The sequence below is a fragment of the Salvelinus sp. IW2-2015 genome, linkage group LG11 (genome assembly GCF_002910315.2).
Source record: "Salvelinus sp. IW2-2015 linkage group LG11, ASM291031v2, whole genome shotgun sequence".
NCBI lineage: Eukaryota > Metazoa > Chordata > Actinopteri > Salmoniformes > Salmonidae > Salvelinus > Salvelinus sp. IW2-2015.
In genome coordinates this window covers 31,675,563-31,696,524 of record NC_036851.1, presented here as the reverse complement: position 1 = coordinate 31,696,524, position 20,962 = coordinate 31,675,563, and the positions used below count along the sequence as shown (strand labels likewise).

The 20,962-nt window shown below is 44.2% G+C and overlaps 1 protein-coding gene across 5 annotated transcripts in view; it reads left to right on the top strand.

Annotated features, from left to right (window-relative positions):
• Positions 1–533: 533 nt before the first annotated feature.
• LOC111970186 (SPRY domain-containing protein 3) overlaps positions 534–20,962 on the top strand; it is a 132,461-nt gene continuing 112,032 nt past the window's right edge. For 3 of the 5 annotated variants that reach the window (XM_070445666.1, XM_070445665.1, XM_023996766.2), the window contains exons 1-3: positions 534–646; positions 1,255–1,380; positions 7,225–7,300. In XM_070445666.1, coding sequence (XP_070301767.1) covers positions 1,365–1,380; positions 7,225–7,300 — 92 coding nt within the window. In that variant the 5' untranslated portion in view covers positions 534–646; positions 1,255–1,364. Of the gene's footprint in view, positions 647–1,254; positions 1,381–7,224; positions 7,301–11,661; positions 11,978–12,006; positions 12,361–20,962 lie in introns of those variants that run through there. The other 2 variants (XM_023996767.2, XM_023996768.2) reach the window with 2 other exon arrangements.

Genomic DNA, 20,962 nt, shown 5'->3' with positions numbered 1-20,962 from the left:
AATATGTAAAGGCAAGAACAATTTGCTGGCAGTCCACGATACGAACGCTATTTGGTTCACACATTTCACAATCGAAAATGTTCCAAACAATGTGCMAGAATCTATGCATGATTTTACCTATGGAAACCCTCCCTTTCCACACCTAACTAGAAGTACCCCCCACAGAACTCAGAATTTCTCCTTACACACGCCTCCGCCCCATAATTAGTCATTTATTATTTTACTGTCACCTCAAATTCTCTCTCTCACTCATCCTCCATACCACACACAGTATAGGCTAATACAAATGTTCACTGTCAAGAGCCTAGTCAATTTTGATGATCATGCTCTTTGAAAAGTAAACTACCAAAATGTCCACTACATGTTATCAGAACTTACTACCACGGAAATATTATTTCCCCTGTCATATAGTCTACCCATAATATTAATTCAACAACTACAATAAAGAGTATTTTATTTAGATTGCTGATGCAAGAGCTCGAAGTTTACCCGGAACCGTACATTTTCTAGAACGTAAATGTATCATGATGTCATTAGAAGGCGCCATTTGAACTCTGCGGAGTTTGTTTTGATGGAGCTCGACGTACTGGAAATTTGTAAACAATAACGAATGCGGCCACTTGAMAGATAGTAGTCTAACGACAAGGTGGGCAACTTTTGTGTGTGTTTTATAAATAAATAAAACGTTCCCGGACGTGTGAGACGATATGCTACGTACGGAATTATGTTCTTCCTGTGTGTGAAGTCGCTAAGTGCTTGATGTGGATAGCTAGCAACCTAGCYAGCCACCTAGCTATTTCCCAGTGGCGTAATTATTAGTCCAAACAGTTGCAAAACGTTTCGGTAAGTCCCTCCCCGTTGCGTTCCGTTTAAGAAACGTTTTGCAACAGGATCGGAGGAATGAATACAGCCCTGCTGTTAAAACGTTAGCTATGCAGTTGGCAACTGTAGCTAGTTAAGCTATGTGTCATGTATTGGTAGGTATATAGCTAGCTAGTGTATTAAGTAGGTATTAAACCGTACATTATATGTGTTATTATTAGACACCCTCACCCAGGCTTGCTACTTTTGCCGGGCATTTCATTTTCWGTTTGATTTTGATCCAACTGAACCAAACAATGCCGGCGCAACACACCGACCACCTCCGAGTCCATAATCCGTGCTTGGAGCCTGCTATTCATATGAAGCGGTCTCTGTAAAAAATGATATGAGCGTAAGGGATAAGCACCTCGTGGTTCATGTCTCTGTCCTCAGGTAAACGATGGACGAAATCAACCTCCATTACCGCTTTATGAACTGGAGGCGGAGGATACGGGAGGTGCGGGCCGTGCGGTACCGCGAACGGTTCAAGAGGATGATGAGGGATGGAGAAGTGCTCAGGTGGGTATGAAAACTRTCAGAATTACTTTTATTCGCCAAGTACATTTACACATACCCRGAATGCTGCTTGGTGAAGTGTAGTATGAGGCATGATAGATAATGACACTTTAGCCAGCCCAGTGTTCCTCAAACCTGGTTCTGGGTAAGGAATGTAAAGAGAAGGAACAGTCAGATTATTCAGACAGTTACAATTTACCCAAATTGACAATTTCATCAAATTCCTGGTTCTGGGGACCCAATGGGTCAAGAACGTCAAATATGTGATGCATTCTGGGTAAGTTGTGACTGACTTACTGATCTACAAATAATAATAATTAGTTATTACGCATGGGGATTTTTGCAGTTATGTCAAACAAGCCCGTTGTGAGTGCAGGCTTTTGTTGCAGCCGAGTAGTAACACAATTTATTCAAGCCCTTCGTGAGTTTTTATTGTTTTTAATTTAATTTCACCTTTATTTAACTAGGCAAGTCAGTTAAGAACAAATTCTTATTTACAATGACGGCCTACCCCGGCCAACGCTGGGCCAATGGTGCTCTGCCCTATGGGACTCCCAATCACGGCCAGATGTGATACAGCCTGGAATCGAACCAGGGACTATAGTGACGCCTCTTACACTGAGATGCAGTGCCTAAGACCGCTGCTCCATTCGGGAGCATGGCACGGTTCCCCGGCTGGGTGGAGATTTCTCCTTAGGACCAATGGAATGGTTGATAATGAGCAAACCACGCCACCTGGGGCACCGGGCCATGCAAAACGAATCACCTACTTGCACTGCTCGTGCTTCGAAATCCACAATTCAGAGGGGAGGTTCTAWGGGTTGGGCTAGATGGTRATGGACTGAGAGATTAGCCAATTAAAACCAGCGATTGTTTCATCTGCTTCTGCCATAGACTTCCAGTCAAGTCCAGATGCAGACAATTACATTGATGGAAGCAACAATCTATCCGCAATATTAAAGCTGATCCACCCCCTTCAAATAAAATAAGTCTCGTCCTGAGGAGCTCGGAAACCAGACATCTCTAAAGAAAGAGAGCCGGCTGGTGGGCGAGATTAGTTTGTACTGGGACCAGGATTTATTGCTTTAAACCAGTGGTCTCCAACAGGTAGATTGCTAGCTACCAGTAGCTCGCAGCCAAGCTATGAGTAGCTCACCAATCAATTCTGAAAGTACATGCAATTTTTCATGTGTTCCATCGTAAACTGTCATAGGCTACTATACAATCAAAGCCACATTGTCATTATCCCACTCTTGGTTAGCCATTATTGGCTTAAAAAGCCAAACGTAACACAATATCTGCCAATTAATTCCCAGCAATTGTCTGTCTGTCTGTGCGCACGTTTGTCTTTCACTATGTATGTAGCCAGTTACCGATACWAATTATAACCGTCTTGTGGGTATACAGAAAGACTTTCCCCAAAATTCTTCTAAGTTAAATGTTAACGGCCAAGTAGGCTTAACTGACATAACTATATCATGATTATTTGTATCAATTGGGTTTCCATTGTTTTGCAAACTCTGCCATGATGTGTTGCAGTAGCAGGCCTAACAGCAGAAACATCTCTAGACCGACACATTACTATCTTGCTAGATGTGCAATTAAATTACACTAAAATCAACAATGGTCTTCTGATTTGATTTAATCATTGTCATGGACTCAGAACATTCATTTTCGTTGTGTCTCTATGAATAATTGTAATATTAAGAATAAAAACCAAAACAATCCCAAACCAGGAAAAATAAAACCGAGAACAGACAGAATTCAGGAAAATACCAAAAACAATTTTATGTTTTAGCCCCCTTAACCATTATTTTACCAGGTATATTGACAGAAAACACGTCTCTTGTTCCCGGGGAAGAGTTGCAGAGATTCCAAGAACACAGGATGAGATGTTACTATCCTTTGTGCAAGCACTTCCAAGAGTTCATGAACAGTGAGCCTGGTGAAATTTGGGGAGCGCATCGTCAGTAGTGTACCTTTGGTTCCTAGGGTGTTTCGGCCTTTCACACTATACACCCTCCCCAAAGGCGGCCAACGACAGGGTGATCAATCCTACGCTTGCGTCCCATTCCCAATTAGTCATAGGAGTTGCCTTGTTGTTGATAGCCAACATCCCATGGGACTATGCATGGCAGGGGCGTCCTCCTCCCTGAGTCAAGCATTGTTGACCGCATACCTCCTGGCCCTCTCACTTCGGGGCCCAGCTGGAGTCTTTCCTCTTCACCTAGAGCCATTGACTGCTGCCTTCTGCCGCCTCTGATACTGCTTAGATTGCCGAACGCTGGCTCTTTGCCCTTAATTCCCAGGTCTCTAAGCAGTCTGGTTGTAGATGTTGCCACAAAACCTCTGCAGCACACCTCCACTGGTCGGACTTCTGTGTTCCAGCCATGATGCCGTGCTTCGGCAGCTAGATCGGCATAGCGCAGATGTTTTCGCTCATAAGCCTCATCTACTGAGTCCTCCCAGGGTACTGTGAGCTCAATGATGAAGACCTTCTTGAGCGAACGGGACCAGAGCACCATGTCAGGTCTTAGGGTGGTGGTKGCGWTCTCCGGAGGAAACACAAGTTGCCGGCCAATGTCAGCTAGCATTTTCCAGTCGCGGGCCAAGCGCAGCTGGTCTCGCTCTAATGGTGTAGAGCCGCTCTTYGGWGGTTTAGCYCCTTCGCGGACAAAKGTCGTCYGTAAGGGGTGTGATGCTGCTGGGGGTGGTAGGGAGTTGGTGGCAGTTCGCTTGTCCTCCAGGGYGGACGCAAGGTTTTTAAGGACTTGGTTGTGACGCCAAGTGTAGCGTCCTTGGGTGAGGCTTGTTTTACACCCTGTGAGAATGTGCCTGAGGTTGGCTGGCATGGAACAGAGGGCACAGTCYGGATCTTCACCAYACCATTGGTGAAGATTAACTGGTGTTRGAAGGACGTCATATGTTGCTCTGATGGAAAAGCTCAACCGCCTCGCTTCCATGGCCCACAGATCCTTCCAGCTGATCTTCCTCTTCTCCACACTGTCCCATCGAGTCCACTGTCCCTGTTTGGCAAGAGAGACTGCCTTGGCCCACCTTGCAGCCTCCTCCTGATGGCGTACTTCCTGCACTACCATCTTCCGCCGCTCTGGTGCAGTGGCCTTACTCCAAGCAGCACGGCTAGTTAGCCCAAGGCCTCCTCTCCCTTGCTGAACATGACCCACAATGTCAGCATGTCTGAGGGCTGCTGTTGCCTCCTGGACTRCTTTTCCTGGCYTCCATTTGCGCCCAGTTGCCAAGGTCGGCGCGTTGTTGCTCACCACTGGGTCTCGAGATTCATTCAGTGTCATCTGGAGCCTGGTTTKTGCACACTTGAATTCCTCTGTTAGACTGGTGAGGGGCAGCTTGAGGACACCATCTCCATAGAGGCCTATGGTGGTAAGGCATCGTGGAACTCCAAGCCACTTCTTTAAGTAGCCTGTGACTCCTCTTTCCATCTTCTCCACTGTTGAGATTGGAACCTCATACACTGCTAGGGGCCACAACACCCGGGGTAGGAGACCAAACTGCAGACACCAGGCCTTTAACTTTCCAGGTAGCTGGGTGTTGTCGATGGACTGTAGGCTACTACTGATGTCTTTGCGCAGCTGTTGCACCTGGTCTTTGTCCTTCAGGCTTGCATCATACCACCTTCCAAGGCTTTTTACCGGCTGCTCAGACACTGTTGGGATTTGGTCATCTCCGATGAAGAATTTCAGGTCAGAGAGTACTCCCTYYACAATCGAGATGCTGCGTGACTTGGATGGTTTAATCTTCATACGGGCCCAGCTGATGTTCTCCTCGAGTTTTCTGAGTAGTCTCCTGGTGCATGGGACAGTGGTGGTCAATGTTGTAATGTCGTCCATGTAGGCTCTGAGTGGAGGGAGGCGGAAACCAGAGTCGACTCGCTGTCCACCAGCAACCCATTTTGAGGATCTGATGATAACCTCCATTGCCATTACGAATGCCAACGGAGAAATGGTACATCCCGCCATTATACCTACATTCAGGCACTGCCATGAGGTGGTGAAGCAGAACGCAGATCCTGGAAGTACGACTTCACCAGGGTTGTGATGGTGTCCGGTATGTGGAAAAATCTGAAGGCAGACCACAGGAGTTCATGGGGCCACAGAGCCAAATGCATTGGCGAGGTCGAGGAAGACTACATGGAGGTCCCTTTTCTCCACCTGGCCATTTGGATCTGGTGCCAGATCATGCTGGAATGTTCCAAGCAGCCAGAGAACCCTGATATTCCTGCCTTCTGTACAGATGTATCGACGTACGCATTCCTTGCAGGTACTCGGCCATCCTCGGCCAATGACCCTAAAGAAGATTTTACCCTCGACATTCAGTAAGGAGATTGGGCGGAATTGGCTGATGTTCACTGCATCCTTCTCCTTAGGGATCAGGACCCGCCTGCCCTACGCCACACTTTGGGTATTATCTTCTTTTGCCAAGCTGTTCTCATAAGCCTCCAGAGGAACCTCAGGACGTCTGGTGCGTTCTTATACACTTTGTACGGGACTCGATTTGGCCCCGGGGCTGATGCTGTTCTTGCCCGTCGAACTGTGTTTTCCACCTCTTTCCATGTCGGAGGGCTGGTCTCAATATGATGTTCGGGGGTTCAATGGGTGGGATATCTGATGGGATGGCCAGATGTTAATGTCGCTTTGAGTCAAAGTTTGTTGTTATCAGGTGCTCCTCTAGGTCTTTCTTTGTTGTTTTAGAGCTCCACTTTTTTTCCTTTGTGAAGAGACTTTTAAGGAACTTGAAGGGATCTTTATAGAATCGAGTTCTAGTTTGTTTCTTTCTTCCTTCTGCGTTTCCGTAGGTTCTCTGCTCTACGGAGGGATGCCAACCGGGTTTTAATGTCAGCCTGAAGTGCCTCTATGCCCTCCTTTTCCACTTCCGAGGCCTTCTTCCACTGTTTCTTAAGCTGTCTCCTTTCTTGAATGAGGCGCTTGATTTCTTGTTGCCTCCTGGAAACTGGTGGGTTTGGAACCTTTCTCCCGCATTTTGCCTCTTGCACTCCAAAGCTTTCTGCCCCGTACTCATAGATGTTGTCCCCATCCTCTCCAACTTCTTCTCCACTGTGCCTCGAAGTTTCTCGAGGGTCAAGCTAAGGTCAGTATTCACTGCTTCCCACAACTTCTTGTCACTGGCGCCAGGCCACTTCACATACGGTCTGTGCCCTGGTAGTCTCCTCTCGACTGCAGGTCTGGGAGGCTGGGTGAGTTCACTCCTGTTGTTGGTTCCACCTCAGTTGTTACTTCGGTGCTTGAGTTTACGTCCTCCATGACAGTGGTACTGATGCACTGCAAACTATGGTTTGCGTCCAGTTGCTGTGCTTCATTCGACTGATTTGATCGCTTTCGCAGAAAGTGATCAATGCGAGGCCTCTGTCTCTCTTTACCCAAACACCCCTTCTTCCCCTGGTGGATCCTCAACCCAACCCTTTCCTCCAACCACAGACACATACCTGCATCTGTTTGTGGCCCGCTGTTGCAGCGGAACTTGTGACAGTTGCTGTGGTGTTTTCTTGTGCTGTGCTCTCATTACTCGTAGAAGTATGTGCCTAATTTGAAATCTATTTAAAAAATGAGTAGCTCSCAACATGTTTCTTAAAAAAAAAAAAGTAGCTATTCTCATGCTAGAAAAGGTTGGAGACCCCTGCTTTAGACTCATACTTTCTTTCACACTGTCCTGCTCTCACTGACTTGGCTGGCCTGTACCATCCACAAGTTAAAGAACAACTGTATGTTGTGTAGCATATGCTTGTATGTTTGTTGAGTACATTTGCAAATGCGATACGATTAATGTAAACACATTTCTGAAATTCTGTTACAGTTACCAAGGGAACTCTGATGAAGTTGGCTGCTACGTGGCTCCAAGGCCGTTATCCAAAGGAAACTGCTACTTTGAGGTAGGATTCAATACAGAGTTAGTTACAGTTCCTTACAGGAAAAATTCACAGTCCYTGACTTTTTCCAAATTTTGTTGTGTTACAGCCTGAATTKAAAATTGATTCAATTAAGATGTTTTTATCACTAGCACAATACCCCATAATGACAAAGTGGAATTATGTTTTTTGACATTTTTACAAATTAATCAAAAATGAAAAGCTAAAATGTCTGGTCAATAAGTATTCGACCCCTTTGTTATGGCAAGACTAAATAAGTTCAGGAGTAAAAATGTGCTTAACGAGTCACATAAGTTGCATGGACTGTCCAATAATARTGTTTAACATGATTTTTGAATGACTACCTAATCTCTGTACCCCCACACATACAATTCTCTGTAAGGTCCCTCAGTTGAGCAGTGAATTTCAAACACAGATTCAACCACAAAGACCAGGGAGGTGTTGCAATGCTTCACAAAGAAAGGCACCTATTGGTAGATGGGTAAAAAAAAGCAGTCATTGAATATCCCTCTGAGCATGGTGATGTTATTAATTACACCTTGGATGGTGTGTCAATAAACCCAGTCACTACAAAGATACAAATTAATAAAGTTTAAAATTATTTAAAAAAGTAACACAATAAAATAACAATAACGAGGCTATATACAGGGGGTACTGGTACCAAGTCAGTGTGCGAGGGTACAGGTTAGTTGAGGTAATTTGYACATGTTTGTAGGGGAGAAGTGACTATGTATAGATAAACAGCGAGTAGCAGCTGTCGTGTCTTGATTATCATTAATGTGATGACAATTGTTTCATCAAATCGATTAACTATGTTTAATTATTACGGTGATTAAATTAATCCTGTAGCAACGAACTAATTTGCAATCTTGTGGCACCATGGAAAAAGTTTATTTAACGAGTTACTGTTTTCCGAATGAACTCTTAAAGATATAAATATCTCTTACATTTCAGTCATTAATTAATTGTTTAACTTCTATCAGTCTCATTCCGAATTACGCAAACTCTTGGATATCTGCACGAACCCTAGTATAAATGATGAATCAGCAATATACCAATTGGCTTAACTATTTATTAACTAACTAACTAAATAATCACACAGAAGTACACAAACACACACAGGTTATACATTGGTTACTAACAGGATACAATGAAAAGTCCCTAGTGGACTAAACYGATATGACGGCTTGTTACACCAAATGAAAAGGGAGAGGCAGGTAAGAAAGAGCGGGAGAAAAGACAAAGGACTCCACTATCTTACACACAGCTGATAACTAGACTCATGGAAATGGTAATACTTTGCACATGAACAGCYRCTCATTMGAAAGGAATTGCAATGTACATATTTACGAGTGTATGCCTTTGTCTCTGTTGAAATCGCTGGTCCATCTGCTGGAGAGTCAGTCGACAGAAAGTCTCTTGTTTGTCCACCAGAGATCAAAGTATTTCGTAGTTGTAGCTTGTTCCCTTTGTTCTGGAAGTGTCGGTAAAAATGGACACGTCTGGTCGTTGGTCCAATGGTCGTTTGATAGGGAAATGTTCTCCAGAATGGATCTTTCAGAGTACCACCCGGTGGTTCTCGGTCACGTTTACCAGCCGTTGCGCATTGCCACTTTTTGGAATGTCTTACTTGTAGGTTTTTAAACAATTAGCAGCGGGGGAAAATAGATTACGGCTAGGTTGTAATCTTTAATCGCCACAATGTGCTCGCTTAAATAATTTTTTCCCGGTTCGCACATATCTATTTTTAGCGGGCAATTGCGACATGACAATACTTCGCACTGTAGAGCCCTGCTGATGGAATGTGTCGAGATATGGATATCTCCTTGGATCAGATTCGCACCACAGAGTTTCGAAACGTATTTTTCCCAAGGGGTTGCTTTCAACAGTACACCCCTCATGGATGACTGCCGTGTGCAGTTAAGTTGGGAGATGACAGTGTGCGCTCAGTGGCCAGAATGGCACTTGACCTGAAACCAGACCATGTTGGTTTTCCAATCCATTGAATGGCGAGTAACCGATCCATCAAGCTCTGCCTCGATAGCGGGGTTCAAATTCGAGGCTGTGACATACACAGGGTGACAACAAGCGATACCGTCCTGGAAGTTGTAGTTTCAGCATGACTTCAACGGTGAGAGCAAGGGTATTATTCATTTGAACAAAGGTCTGGCAATTTCACCTCCGTTAGTTAAATGAATGAGACCAACGATATTTCAATCAGTGGAGAGTAACCACTTGTTATAAAATGTGAAAGACCACGGTGCGGTCTCACCATAGAAATAACTGCTTTAAAAGAAATGACTGCCGATTCTTCACCCCGGGGGTTCACTGATCGCAGAAAGTTGAAATCCAAACGGCAAATACAGAGGGCGGCGGGACTTCCGTCGCCCAAGAAGCGCGGCGAATTCAAACATGGAACAGGGGAAAAACAAAATGGCACTGCTCTCCCTTTTGTCTAGCTTATCATCTCGTGCATAGCCTAGCTGTTCCTATTTGGTTATCCAAGCACCCACCAACAGGGATAATTGTACCACTACAGGCAAGGGCGGGCTTGCTGTGACCGCTACATCAACCCATTCAGCATTCTCTTTGCGTTAGCCACTATATTACCGGAACGCGTCGGAACGATAAAAGGAGATCATTTGCCTGTGGCCTTCCCACCGCTGTCTACTCTGGCCCGGTCAACTAATAGCACTATCCTCAAAAATTTTATAACATTGCTGGATCTATGCCCTCGCTCTAGAAATTAATACTGACATCGAATAACTCGCTCCTTTAAGACAAAATAGCACATTGCTCACCGCTCTATCTCTAAAATGTCTTAATTGGGCCTGCGCTCGATTCTTTAGTGAAATGTTAATCCTAAATGTAATCACTAAACCCTAAAACTTGACTATGTCAGAGAAAACAACACGGAGGAAACCTCTATGTATTGTCTTCAATCCGGCAACACCACACGTCAACGAATTCTTGTCCTACAACTCCCAGTGGTGTATAACAATCCTGGCAGATGCATAATGTAATCTTGGCTTTTTCAATTTTATATAGGCTGACTGGCAAAAATGAATACCTCATTCTATCTTAATTTTCTCGCACGGGAGCAGCAATATGTCATCCCTCAACCAATTTCTAAAGACTGTTGACATCCAGTGAAAGCGATAGGAACTGCAGGAAGGTCCCTTAGAAATCTGGATTCCCAATGAAAACCCATTGAAAAGAGTGACCTCAAAAGAAATTCTGAATGGTTTGTCCTCGGGGTTTTGCCTGCCAAATATGTTCTGTTATAGTCACAGACATGATTCAAACAGTTTTAGAAACTTCAGAGTGTTTTCTATCCAATACTAATAATATGCATATATTAGCATCTGGGACTGAGTAGGAGGCAGTTTACTCTGGGCACGCTTTTCATCCAAACGTGAAAATGCTGCCCCCTATCCTAGAGAAGTTAATGGGAGCCTGTTTGGCCCACCTTTTCCTATAGTCCACGATCAGCTCCTTTGTCTTTCTCACATTGAGGGAGAGGTTGTTGTCCTGGCACCACACTGCCAGTTCTCTGACCTCCCTATAGGCCGTCTCATCGTTGTCGGTGATCACGGTCTACCACTGTTGTGTTGTCAGCAAACTTAATGATGGTGTTGGAGTCGTGTTTGGCCATGCAGTCGCGGGTGAACAGGGAATACAGGAGGGGACTAAGTACACACCCCTAAGGGGCCCCTGTGTTAAGGATCAGTGTGGCAGACGTGTTGTTGCCTACTCTTACCACCTGGGGGCAGCCCGTCAGGAAGTCCAGGATCCAGTTGCAGAGGGAGGTGTTTATTCCAGGAGTCCTTAGCTTAGTGATGAGCTTCGTGGGCACTATGGCATTAAACGCTGAGCTGTAGTGGATGAACAGCATTCTCACATAGGTGTTCCTTTTGTCCAGGTGACAAAGGGCGGTGTGGAGTGCGATTGACATTACGTCATCTGTAGATCTGTTGGGGCAGTATGTGAATTGGAGTGGGTCTAGGGTGTCCGGGATGATGGTGTTGATGTGAGCCATGACCAGCCTTTCAAAGCACTTCATGGCTACTGACGTGAGTGCTACAGGGCGGTAGTCATTAAGGCAGGTTATCTTCGCTTCCTTGGGCACAGGGACTATGGTGGTCTGCTTGAAACATGTAGGTATTACAGACTCGGTCAGGGAGAGGTTGAAAATGTCAGTGAAGACACTTGACAGTCACACAGACACACACACACAGATACACACACAGTATTGTTTAACATTCTCTGCTAGCAAATAAAACTAAATCATAGATAATTTATTAGTTACAAACCTATGTGGCATAGTGGATTGGGATTATATGCCCCCCTGTCTCTCTCTGCAGGTGGGCAATCACTCCCCCACGGTGGCACCATCTGCCCGAAGGAGATGCACTTCTTCATCCATGACCCTCCATCCTCTTCTGGGCAAACAGCACGAAATGTGGCCTTGGTGACATCCAAAACACCTCGAATGACAACACAAAAAAACGATTATACAAAAGTATTTCTGACAAACTAAATTATCTCCATTATGAATAATGATTCAACTTTACACAAAAATAAAGCCTATAAAGAGGAACAACTTACCAATGGCATGAGAGTGCTCAAGGGTCTGTTGTCCGACCAGAAGACTAACTGGCTTCCCATTCTTCAACAAGCGTATGTAGACAATCTCGCATTTGGTGTTGGATATATCAGTGTCTCCGTTTATTTGAACGGCAAGATACTTTGCGGCTTTCAGCTTCGCTGACAGGCTCTCTCTCATTATGTCAGCAATTTAACCGATCATCTCCGCACATCTTACATCATTGTCGTATGGGGGATTAATGTCAACTCGGTTTTTGTGGAGGAGTCTGATAAGCGGCCCAAATTTGATGAAAGGTTCTTCTTCTTTCGCAGTGAAGTATGCAATGATTATCTTTATTTTCAGCTGTCTCCTCTTCTTCTCCTCAGACAGCAGCATTTGCCTCCTCAAGGCTGCTGACACTGTGCCTCCTCAAGGCTGCTGACACTGTGCCTGATGGTTTCTCCTGTCTCAACAGGTACAGATCTCTGCACTGGATATACCGCCGCGATATGTTATGTTTCGCTACGCTATCTCTTTTCAGATGCGGGTTTCCTGACATGAAGGACGAGTTGCCCGCTTGTTTCTGCCCTCTACAATATTTGCAGAACATGACGTTGTTTTCGAACTCTAGCCATGGGAACATTTTGAGCGAATTCGCATTGAATCTATATGTTCTCCCTCCACCGGCTACAGTGGATGTTGAAGTGACAGCGGGGGTCACGGTAGCTTCGCTAACGTTGTTCTCAGCATCCCTAACGTTAGCCGCCATGTCAACGTTAGCCGCCTCAGGTAAACCTTGTGAAGAGGCTTCATTAGTTGAACCTTGCGAATCCCCCTTGCTGGATTCCCCGTCTCTTTTTCGCTTAAAATAAAATTGAATGGGCTTCATTTTTAGCGATGTCTGCACGTTAACTTATAGCCTATACTGATACTATTTTCCAATGTTGTTCACCTTTCTCTCTCTTACTGGACTGCGTCATCACAGAAAACTCTACTGTGGTTGGCGCATGCCACTTGTGGAATGTCTTACTTGTAGTTTTTAAACAATTAGCAGCGGGGGAAAATAGATTACGGTAGGTTGTAATCTTTAATCGCACAATGTGCTCGTAAATAATTTTTTCCGGTTCGCACATATCTATTTTTAGGGGCAAATGCGAATGAAATACTTGCACTGTAGAGCCCTGCTGATGGAATGTGTCGAGATATGGTAATATCTCCTTGGATCAGATTCTGCACCAAGAGGTTTCGAAACGTATTTTTCCCAAGGGGTGCTTTCAACAGACACCCCTCATGGATGACTGCGTTGCAGTTAGCGTTGGGAGATGACAGTGTGCTCAGTGGAGAAGGCACTGTGACCTGAAACCATACATGGTTGGTTTTCCAATCCATTAATGGGAGTAACCGATCCATCAAGTCTGCTCCGAGTAGCGGGGGTTCAGATTCGAGGCTGGTGACATACACAGGGTGAACAAGCGATACGTCCTGGAAGTGTAGTTTCAGCATGATTCTCAACGTGAGAGGCAAGGGATATTATTCATTTGAAAAAGGTCTGGCAATTTCACCTCTTAGTTAAATTGAATGAGACAACGATATTCAATCAGTTGAGAGTAACCACTTGTTATAAATGTGAGACCACGGTGGGTCTCACATAGAAATAACTCTTTAAAAGAAATGACTGCCGATTCTTCACCCCCGGGGGTCACTGATCGCAGAAAGTTGAAATCAAACGGAAATACAGAGGGGCGGGACTTCCGTCGCCCAAGAAGGCGGAATTTCAACATGACACAGGAAAAACAAAATGGCTGCTCTCCCTTTGTTAGCTTTATCATCTCGTGCATAGCTAGCTGTTCTTATTTGGTTCCAAGCACACAACAGGATAATTTACACTACAGGAAGGGGGGCTTGCTAGTGACGGCTCACATTCAACCCATTCAGCATTCTTCTTTGCTAGCACTATATTACCGGAACGCGTGGTAACATAAAAGGAGATATGCCTGTGGCCTTCCCACGCTGTCTACTCTGGCCCGGTCAACTAATAGATCTATCCTCAAATTTATAACATTGCTGGATCTATGCCCTCGCTCTAGAAATTAATACTGACCGAATAACTCGCTCCTAAGACAGAAATAGCACATTTGGCTCAACGCTCTATTTCTAAAATGTCTATAATTGGCTGGCTCGGATTCTAGTGAAATGTAATCTAAATGTAATCACTAACCCTACACTGACTATGTCAGAGAAACAACACGGAGGAAACCTCTATGTATTGTTCAAATGGCAACACACACGTCAACGATTCTTGTCTACAACTCCCATGGTGTATAACAATCTGGGTGCATAATGTAATCTGCTTTTCAATTTTATATAGGCTGACTGCAAAATGAATACCTCATTCTATCTTAGATTTCTCGCACGGGAGCAGCAATATGTCATGTCTTGACTATCATTCATGTGATGACCATTGTTTTATCAAATCTATGTTTAATTATTACGATGATTAAATTTATCCCGTAACAATTAACTCATTCACAATCTTGGGGCACCACGGAAAAAGTTTATCTAACAAGTTACCGTTTTCCGAATGAACTCTTAAAGATATAAATATCTCTTACATTTCACTCATCAATCAGTCATTAATTAAGTGTTTATCTTCTATCAGTCTCATTCTGAATGTCGCAAACTCTTGGATATCTGCACGAACCCTAGTATACATGATGAATCAGCAATATATCAATTGGCTTAACTATTTATTTACTAACTAACTAAATAATCACACAGAAGTACATAAACACACACAGGTTATACATTGGTTACTAACATGATACAATGAAAAGTCCTTAGTGGACTAAACCGATATGACGGCTTGTTACACCAAATGAAAAGGGAGGGGCAGGTAAGAAAGAGCGGGGGAAAAGACAAAGGACTCCACTATCGTACACACAGCTGATGGAAATGGTAATACTTGGCACATGAACAGCTACTCATTAGAAAGGAATTGAAATGTACATATTTACGAGTGTATGCCTTTGTCTCTCTGAAATCGCTGGTCCATCTGCTGGAGAGTCAGTCGACAGAAAGTCTCTGGTTTGTCCACCAGAGATCAAAGTAGTTGTAGCTTGTTCCCTTTGTTCTAGAAGTGTCTGTTATAATGGATAGGTCAGACATACCAATGGTCGTTTGATAGGGAAATGTTCTCCAGAATAGATCTTTCAGAGTACCACCCGGTGGTTCTCGGTCGCGTTTACCAGGCTAAAGAACTTAAACAGCTGCAGACTGAATGTTCCTGTGTAGTCTTTAGTTTTGTAGCTTTCTTAACCATTCGTGACGTCCGGTTCAACACCGTCCGCATGCTTTCTAGTCTATAGAGTAGTAGCCATTTCAATGTGGGGACTCCAGTCCCTGCGTTTTCTTGCAGAGTCTTTCTTCTTCTCTGTTGAAACTTTCAGAGTTTCTAGCCATTACGTCCCTCTCAGCYCACGCTGTTTGTCTCGTTGGCCTAATGTACATTTTGTCGGAAGTGGGTTTTCTACACTTCTGGGAAAAGGGGGCGTCCATGATGCCAATGTCATGTCTRTGCTCACGTGGGTTTGGCCACTGACTTGGTTAAGACTTCATAAGTYAATTATTAATTTCAAGCAATTTTGAGATTTTTTTATTTTTTATTTCACCGTTATTTAACCAGGTAGGCTAGTTGAGAACAAGTTCTCATTTGCAACTGCGACCTGGCCAAGATAAAGCAAAGCAGTTCGACACATACAACAACACAGTTACACATKGAATAAACAAACATACAATCAATAATACAGTAGGAAAAGTCTATATACAGCATGTGCAAATGAGGTATGATAAGGGAGGTATGGCAATAAATAGGCTATGGTGGCGAAGTAATTACAATATAGCAATTAAACACTGGAATGGTAGAATGGGCAGAGGATGAATGTGCAAGTAGAGATAGTGGGTTGCAAAGGAGCAAGATAAATAAATAAATACAGTATAGGGATGAGATAGTTGGATGGGCTATTTGCAGATGGGCTATGTACAGGTGTAGTGATCTGTGAGCTGCTCTGACAGCTGGTGCTTAAAGCTAGTGAGGGAGATGTGTCTCCAGCTCCAGTGATTTTTGAAGTTCGTTCCAGTCATTGGCAGCAGGTGGGTGCTACTATGGTGACCAGTGAGCTGAGATAAGGCGGTGCTTTACCTAGCAGAGACTTGTAGATGACCTGGAGACAGTGGGTTTGGCAACGAGTATGAAGCGAGGGCCAGCCAACAAGAGCGTACAGGTCGCAGTGGTGGGTAGTATATGGGGCTTTGGTGACAAAACGGATAGCACTGTGATAGACCTGCATCCAATTTGTTGAGTAGAGTGTTGGAGGCTATTTTGTAAATTACATCGTCGAGGATGGTAGGATGGTTAGTTTTACGAGGGTATGTTTGGCAGCATGCGTGAAGGATGCTTTTTTGCGAATAATCACCAGCAGCAAGAGCAACATCATTGATGTATACGGAGAAGAGAGTTGGCCCGAGAATTAAATCCTGTGGCATGGGCCCTCCGATTTGACACACTGAACTCTAGCTGAGAAGTAGTTGGTGAACCAGGCCAGGAATCATTTGAGAAACCAAGGCTGTTGAGCCAATAAGAATGTGGTGATTGACAGAGTCGAAAGCCTTAGACAGGTCGTTGAATACGGCAGCACAGTAATGTCTGTTATCGATGGCGGTTATGATATCATTTAGGACTTTGAGCGTGGCTGAGGTGCACCCATGACCAGCTCTGAAACCAAATCAAAATCAAATCAAATTTATTTGTCACATACATATGGTTAGCAGATGTTAATGCGAGTGTAGCGAAATGCTTGTGCTTCTAGTTCCGACAATGCAGTAATAACCAACAAGTAATCTAACCTAACAATTCCACAACTATGCCTTATACACACAAGTGTAAAGGGATAAAGAATATGTACATAAAGATATATGAATGAGTGATGGTACAGAACGGCATAGGCAAGATGCAGTAGATGGTATAGAGTACAGTATATACATATGAGATGAGTAGTGTAGGGTATGTAAACATAAAGTGGCTAGTGATACATGTATTACATAAAGATGGCAAGATGCAGTAGATGATATAGAGTACAGTATATACATATACATTGAGATGAGTAATGTAGGGTATGTAAACATTATATTAAGTGGCATTGTTTAAAGTGGCTAGTGATACATTTTTACATACATTTCCATCAATTCCCATTATTAAAGTGCTGGAGTTGAGTCAGTATGTTGCAGCGGCCACTAAATGTTAGTGGTGGCTGTTTAACAGTCTGATGGCCTTGAGATAGAAGCTGTTTTTCAGTCTCTCTGTCCCCGCTTTGATGCACCTGTCTGACCTCGCCTTCTGGATGATAGCGGGGTGAACAGGCAGTGGCTCGGGTGGTTGTTGTCCTTGATGATCTTTATGGCCTTCCTGTGACATCGGGTGGTGTAGGTGTCCTGGAGGGCAGGTAGTTTGCCCCCGGTGATGCGTTGTGCAGACCTCACTACCCTCTGGAGAGCCTTACGGTTGTGGGCGGAGCAGTTGCCGTACCAGGCGGTGATACAGCCCGACAGGATGCTCTCGATTGTGCATCTGTAGAAGTTTGTGAGTGCTTTTGGTGACAAGCCGAATTTTTTCAGCCTCCTGAGGTTGAAGAGGCGCTGCTGCGCCTTCTTCACAACGCTGTCTGTGTGGGTGGACCAATTCTAGTTTGTCCGTGATGTGGACACCGAGGAACTTAAAACTTTCTACCCTCTCCACTACTGTCCCGTGATGTGGATAGGGGGGTGCTCCCTCTGCTGTTTCCTGAAGTCCACAACCAGATTGCATAGCGGAGAAGGTACGGTGGGTTTCGAAACGATCGGTATCTGTTTTTTAACTTGGCTTTCGAAGACTTAGGAAGGCAGGTTAGGATAGATATAGGTCTTAGCAGTTTGGTCTAGAGTGTCTCCCCTTTGAACAGGGGGATGACCGCGGCAGCTTTCCAATCTATGGGAATCTCAGACGATACGAAAGAGAGGTTGAACAGGCTAGTAATAGGGGTTGCAACAATTTTGGCAGATAATTTTAGAAAGAGAGGGTCCAGATTGTCTAGCCAGGCTGATTTGTAGGGGTCCAGATTTTGCAGCTCTTTCAGAACATCAGCTATCTGGATTTGGTTGAAGGGGAAATAGGGAGGCTTGGGCGAGTTGCTGTGGAAGGTGGAGGGCTGTTGATCGGGGTAGGGGTAGCCAGGTGTAAAGCATGGCCAGCCGTAGAAAATGCTTATTGAAATTCTCATTATAGTGGATTTATCAGTGTAGTGGATTATAGTGGATTTATCCAGTCTCAGTGCATGGGCAGCTGGGAGGAGGTGCTCTTATTCTCCATGGACTTTATAGTGTCCCAGAACTTTTTTTGAGTTTGTGCTACAGGATGCAAATTTCTGATTGAAAAAGCTAGCCTTACCTTTCCTAACTGCTTGTGTATATTTTGTCCTAATTCCCTGGAAGTTGCATATCACGTGGCTATTTGATGCTATGCAGCAGCCACAGGATGTTTTTGTGTTGGTTAAGGGCAGTCAGGTCTGAAAGAAACCAAGGGCTATATCTGTTCCTGGTTCTACATTTTTTTGAATGGGGCATGCTTATTTACGATGGTGAGGAAGGCACTTTTAAAGAATAACCAGGCATCCTCTACTGACGCGATGAGGTCAATATCCTTCCAGGATACCTGGGCCAGGTTGATTAGAAGGTCTGCTCGCTGAAGTGTTTTAGGGAGTGTTTGACAGTGATGAGGGGTGGTCGTTTGACGCAGACCCATTACGGATGAGGCAATGAGGCAGTGATCGCTGAGATCTTGGTTGAAAACAGCAGATATGTATTTGGAGGGCAAGTTGGTTTGGATGATATCTATGAGGGTGCCGTGTTTACGATTTTGGGTTGTACCTGGTGGTTATCTTGATTATTTGTGTGAAATTGAGGTTATCAAGCTTAGATTGTAGGATGGCCGGGGTGTTAAGCATGTCACAGTTTAGGTCACCTAGCAGCATGAGCTCTGAAGATAGATGGGGGGCAATCAATTCACATATGGTGTCCAGGGCACAGCTGGGTGCAGAGGGTGGTCTATAGCAAGCGGCAACGGTGAGAGACTTGTTTCTGGAAAGGTGGATTTTTACCAAAAGACCAGTAGGCATATGCTAGTAATAGTTGCTTGACGCTCCATTGCTGGTGAGCTTGCAAACAGTTAATATATTTGATTACCAAACAATTTTTGGAGCTGCATATTTATTTATGGTAATCCTCTCTCCCTACAATTTAAACTTTGCACTGCACTCGATTCTTCTATAGATGTATGCTAGCTCACCCGACCTGTGTTGATTGACAGTTTGCTGGTCCAACCAGACGGCAGAGTGCGTTTTCACTAGCAAATTTCTTTCACGTTTTTTTTGCAAGGACCGATGTTGCGGATACTGTCTCTAGCTGCGTGGAGAGTAATCCCCAGACTCTGTGACATTACGTTATAAAACATGGCCATACCATTTCAAGTGATCAGTCTCAATTCAAAGTCGAGTCTTGAGGCTCCAAGTCAAGTCTCAAGTTATTTTATTTTCTATTAAGTTGAGTTTCAAGTCATGTCACTCAAGTCCAAAATGTACCTCTCTTGTGTTCCCACACTGGTTTACCCTGTTCTCAAACTGTTCCCTAATGTAGTATAGGCTAGTGTTTTGACAGTTCAAGTCGAATATCGTAAATCTGAGCCCATCGCCAGTCACACCCTGTAGATTAACTGCTGTCTATGCTCAGAGAACTGCACAGTTGCTAAATTTAGCTGACACATTTGATTAAAAATAGTTTGCAGACCAATCCAAAGCGTGTTATTTTTGGATCCTTTCTTTTTTAACAAATGATCTGACAAATGGATCAAACATGGTAGTTTTTCCAGTGTAAAAGAATTCAGTGTGTAACAACTCCCCAGTTATTCACCAGTACCTTTTTTAATAAGAGTCCCTCCAGGCTAAATCATAAAGGCAGCAGGCTCGTTAAAAATCATCCTGGGTTTTGGGAAAGCTCAGGAAAGGAGGACTTGGCTGTACATTTTGGGATAGGGAAAGGTTCTGGTATGTAGTGTTGGCTTCCTGAGCCTACTGTATGCTATGCCAGGGCAGTGTCTGGTTATGGAGGTAGAGTGATTTGTGAGGGAGTCCTGCTTGTGTCTGTTAGTCCAAAATGGCACCCGTCCCTATTCCCWTTAAAGTGTACTACTTTTGACCAGGACCTATAGGGCTCTGGTCAATAGTAGTGCACTATATATGGTAACGGCATGCTATTTGGGATGTACAGTATGACATTGGAGGACCGATTGGGCAGACATAATGAGTGTCTGACTGAACGSCCGCACCTGCTTTAACTTTCATGGAAGGAAAATCATATCCCTCTTTTCAGGAATGAAGACCTTAAAGGGTAGGTAGCATAAACATAACCACATGTAATATATACATGTGCAAATTGCAGCGAGATATGGATGAGTTTTCACTTCCTACGGCTTCCCACTAGATGTCAACAGTCAATAGAACTTTGTTGATGACTCTAATGTGAAGGGGGCCGAAGGAGACAGGAATTAGTACCACTGCCACGAAGCTGACATGCTTTGACCACGCGCGTTCACGTGATAGGCAGCTCCGTTCCATCGCTCAACTGAAGTCAATCTAATTCTCCGGTTGGAACGTTATTCAAGATGTATGTTAACAACATTCTAAAGATTGATTCAGTACATCGTTTGACATGTTTCTACTGACTGTTATGGAACTTTTGGACATTTCGTCACGTTATAGCGCTTTGTGACTTTGGAATTGTTTACCAAACAATGCTAACAAAGTAGCTAATTGGACATAAATAACGGACCATTATGAACAAATCGAGCATTTATTGTGGACTGGGATTCCTAGGACTGCATTCTGATGAAGTTCATCAAAGGTAAGGAAACATTTATCATGTATTTTCTGGTTTCTGTTGACTCCAACATGGCGGCTAATTTGGCTATTGTTCTGAGGCGCTGTCTCAAATTA